This window comes from Macrobrachium rosenbergii, chromosome 54, assembly GCF_040412425.1.
Source record: "Macrobrachium rosenbergii isolate ZJJX-2024 chromosome 54, ASM4041242v1, whole genome shotgun sequence".
In the NCBI taxonomy this organism is placed as follows: domain Eukaryota; kingdom Metazoa; phylum Arthropoda; class Malacostraca; order Decapoda; family Palaemonidae; genus Macrobrachium; species Macrobrachium rosenbergii.
Window position 1 is genome coordinate 16,880,103 of NC_089794.1, and position 2,500 is coordinate 16,882,602.

The window sequence follows — 2,500 nt, forward strand, 5'->3', positions numbered from 1 at the left end:
AATTACTTTTGGGGTAGTAATGCACTGCATCTTCGCTTGAAACAGACAGACTTATCAAACCAACCTCATACCTTCACAGAGGCGGTAATGATTCTTTTACAATGGTACATAAAAGCATCGTGATGTTTGGTGAGTTTAAGCCTCTAAAACAAACTTACCTATTAAACAGTTTAAAATCCTTAAAAAGTGCAATTACCTAAATAAAATGCAAAAGGATCCTTATAGAGTCCTTTGACATCCTTACCTGCTTCCCTCCCTCCTTTAATGGAAAACCCGAATCCTTGGCCCGACTTGGAGTCCCTCTTGATATTCAGCAGCTTGAAGCCCGGGCCAGGGCAGGTCATGAGGCCGGAGAGTAGCACCTGTGCCACAGGACATAAAGATTAGAATCGTTTGCAATGCTTCAAGAATATAATAGCCTGATCAAAAATGTCCTTAAACAACAGTTCTATCTATGTTTTATGAAGGGATGAAAATTATATTGTATTTTAAATTATCTTAATTATCTCATAAACATAGATGTAGTGGTGCAACGAGTGAATACAAATCTCTACGGCTTTCGGTGCGATGCTTATAACATAATGAAGATAATTTAAAATACAAAATAAGTAAATATGATCTATACTGCATTTGGTGCTATATTTATGAGATGATTAAGATGATTTAAAAGACAATATATTTGATTCTTAGGTAAAACAGTTCAGTAAATATAATTTCTAGTGCTCTTGCTGTCATGTTTATGAGATAATGAAGATAATTTAAAATACAAAATAATCTGATGCTTACATAAAATACTTGAGTAAATATAATCTCTACTGCTTTTTGTTCTACGTTTATGAGATAATCAAGAAAATTCAAAATACAAAATTATTTTACATAATTAACAAGTTAAAAATTGTTTCTGCTCTTTGTTCAAGTGATAAATTTTTTTTATAACTTTGAATTTTAATATTAATCCTTAAATAATTAAAAAGAATCATTCAAACGTCGCTCACCTTTGATTTATGATTTTTGACCTTCTTGCTGAGCTTATGGAGGTGGTGGTGTTTGTGATGCTCCGAGTGACGGGGAGGCGGCTGGGGGGGCTGCGGCGCCCCCTCCTGGATCGGGATGAATCCCAGCTGCCGCGAGAGACGCGAGGCATTGTCAGGACCCACCAGGCGGGGCACTCCGGCCAAGCCCCCGGGGATGTGAAGTCTCTCGGTGGGCGAGGGCGGCTCCTCCTCCTCCTCGGGTCCGGCAGGGGGTGGTGGGGAGCTCGGATGCTCGTGGGGGGGAACTGGGGACGGCGGGGGGTCCCTCAGGGAGGCAGTGACTGGCTGGGGCGGGGGAGGGTCCTCCTCAGTGTCGGGATTGTCGTACATGATGTAGGACTCCTGCAGGCCGGCGTGGATCCTCCGCAGGGCGGCTTCCACGCTGCTGACCAGGGCCTGCAGGCGCTCCTCGTCCTCATCCTCAGGCTCCGGGGAGTACTCCCTCGGGTGGCCTCTGGGCAGGGTGCGGAAGTCATTGGGCAGGACGTAGCCTGGGTAGTGGACTCCCCCTGGGTCCTGCGTCCAGGTGACGCCCAGGGCATTCGCAACAGCTCCCGCTTCTTCAGCAGTCGTCGTCGCCGCTGCAGATTCGTCTTCGTCAGCTGTCGTCGTGGCGTAGGGGGACGTCACTTGAAATTCCGGTGGGAGGGCTCCTCTTCCTGCTCCTACTCCTACTCCCACCACGTCGTCATCTCCTCCTCCTCCTCCACCTCCTATTGCTCCTCCTCCTCCACCTATTGCTCCTGCAGCTCCTCCTCCTCCTCCTCCTGCAGTTCCGGCAGTAGACACAAGGGCAGTATTACTAAGGCCACCATTATATAAACTAATCCCGGGCGTGGTGGTGCGGGTGGGATTGTGAGGGAGGTTGTGGCCCGGATTACCCGTCGCCAAGTCCGTAAGGCTGCGATGCGTGGGCGGTCTTTCGGCGGCCCACAATCCCATCCGCACTCCCCCGCCCACGTGGCTAATGGCAGTGCTGTGAGTGGCTCCTAAGGGGTTATGCTGCGTCAAAGGGGGCGGCTGCCCAGACACATGACCTCCTCCGAGGTGGACGAGAGGGCTGTGGTGATGCTGCGGCGGCGGCTGCGGCTGCGGTTGCTGCTGCTGCTGCGGCGGCGGATGCTGTGGCTGATGGTGGTGAAGATGCTGGAGATGATGATGATGGTGGAGATGATGTGGCGGCTGTTGGTGATGCTGGAGGATCTGGTGGTGATGGTGGAGGAGGTGTCCTCCGGGACCAAAGCCATGCTGCGGGTCTCTGTAGCCTCCCGGCGGAGGCCTTGGACTGTGTGGGGGCACGGAGGGGTCCTGGAGCGAGTCCTCCTGGATCGACGGGGCGGAGAGGCTGCGGGCGGAAGGCGGCGGCCAAGGGACGGCCCCTCGGAGGGCCGGGGGAGGGGGCGGAGGGATGTCAGAGAGGCCGAGTTGATAGAGTTCCCGCTCGATGTCATCGTTGTCGTGGTCCT

At 51.6% G+C, this 2,500-nt stretch overlaps 1 protein-coding gene across 2 annotated transcripts in view; it reads right to left on the reverse strand.

The window, feature by feature from the left end:
• LOC136834789 (whirlin-like) overlaps positions 1–2,500 on the reverse strand; it is an 846,147-nt gene that overhangs the window by 402,796 nt on the left and 440,851 nt on the right. For both annotated transcript variants that reach the window (XM_067097498.1, XM_067097497.1), the window contains exons 2-3: positions 996–2,500; positions 245–362 (exon numbers count right to left, since the gene is read on the reverse strand). The exon at positions 996–2,500 is cut by the window's right edge and continues 308 nt beyond it. In XM_067097498.1, coding sequence (XP_066953599.1) covers positions 245–362; positions 996–2,500 — 1,623 coding nt within the window. The remainder of the gene's footprint in view (positions 1–244; positions 363–995) is intronic.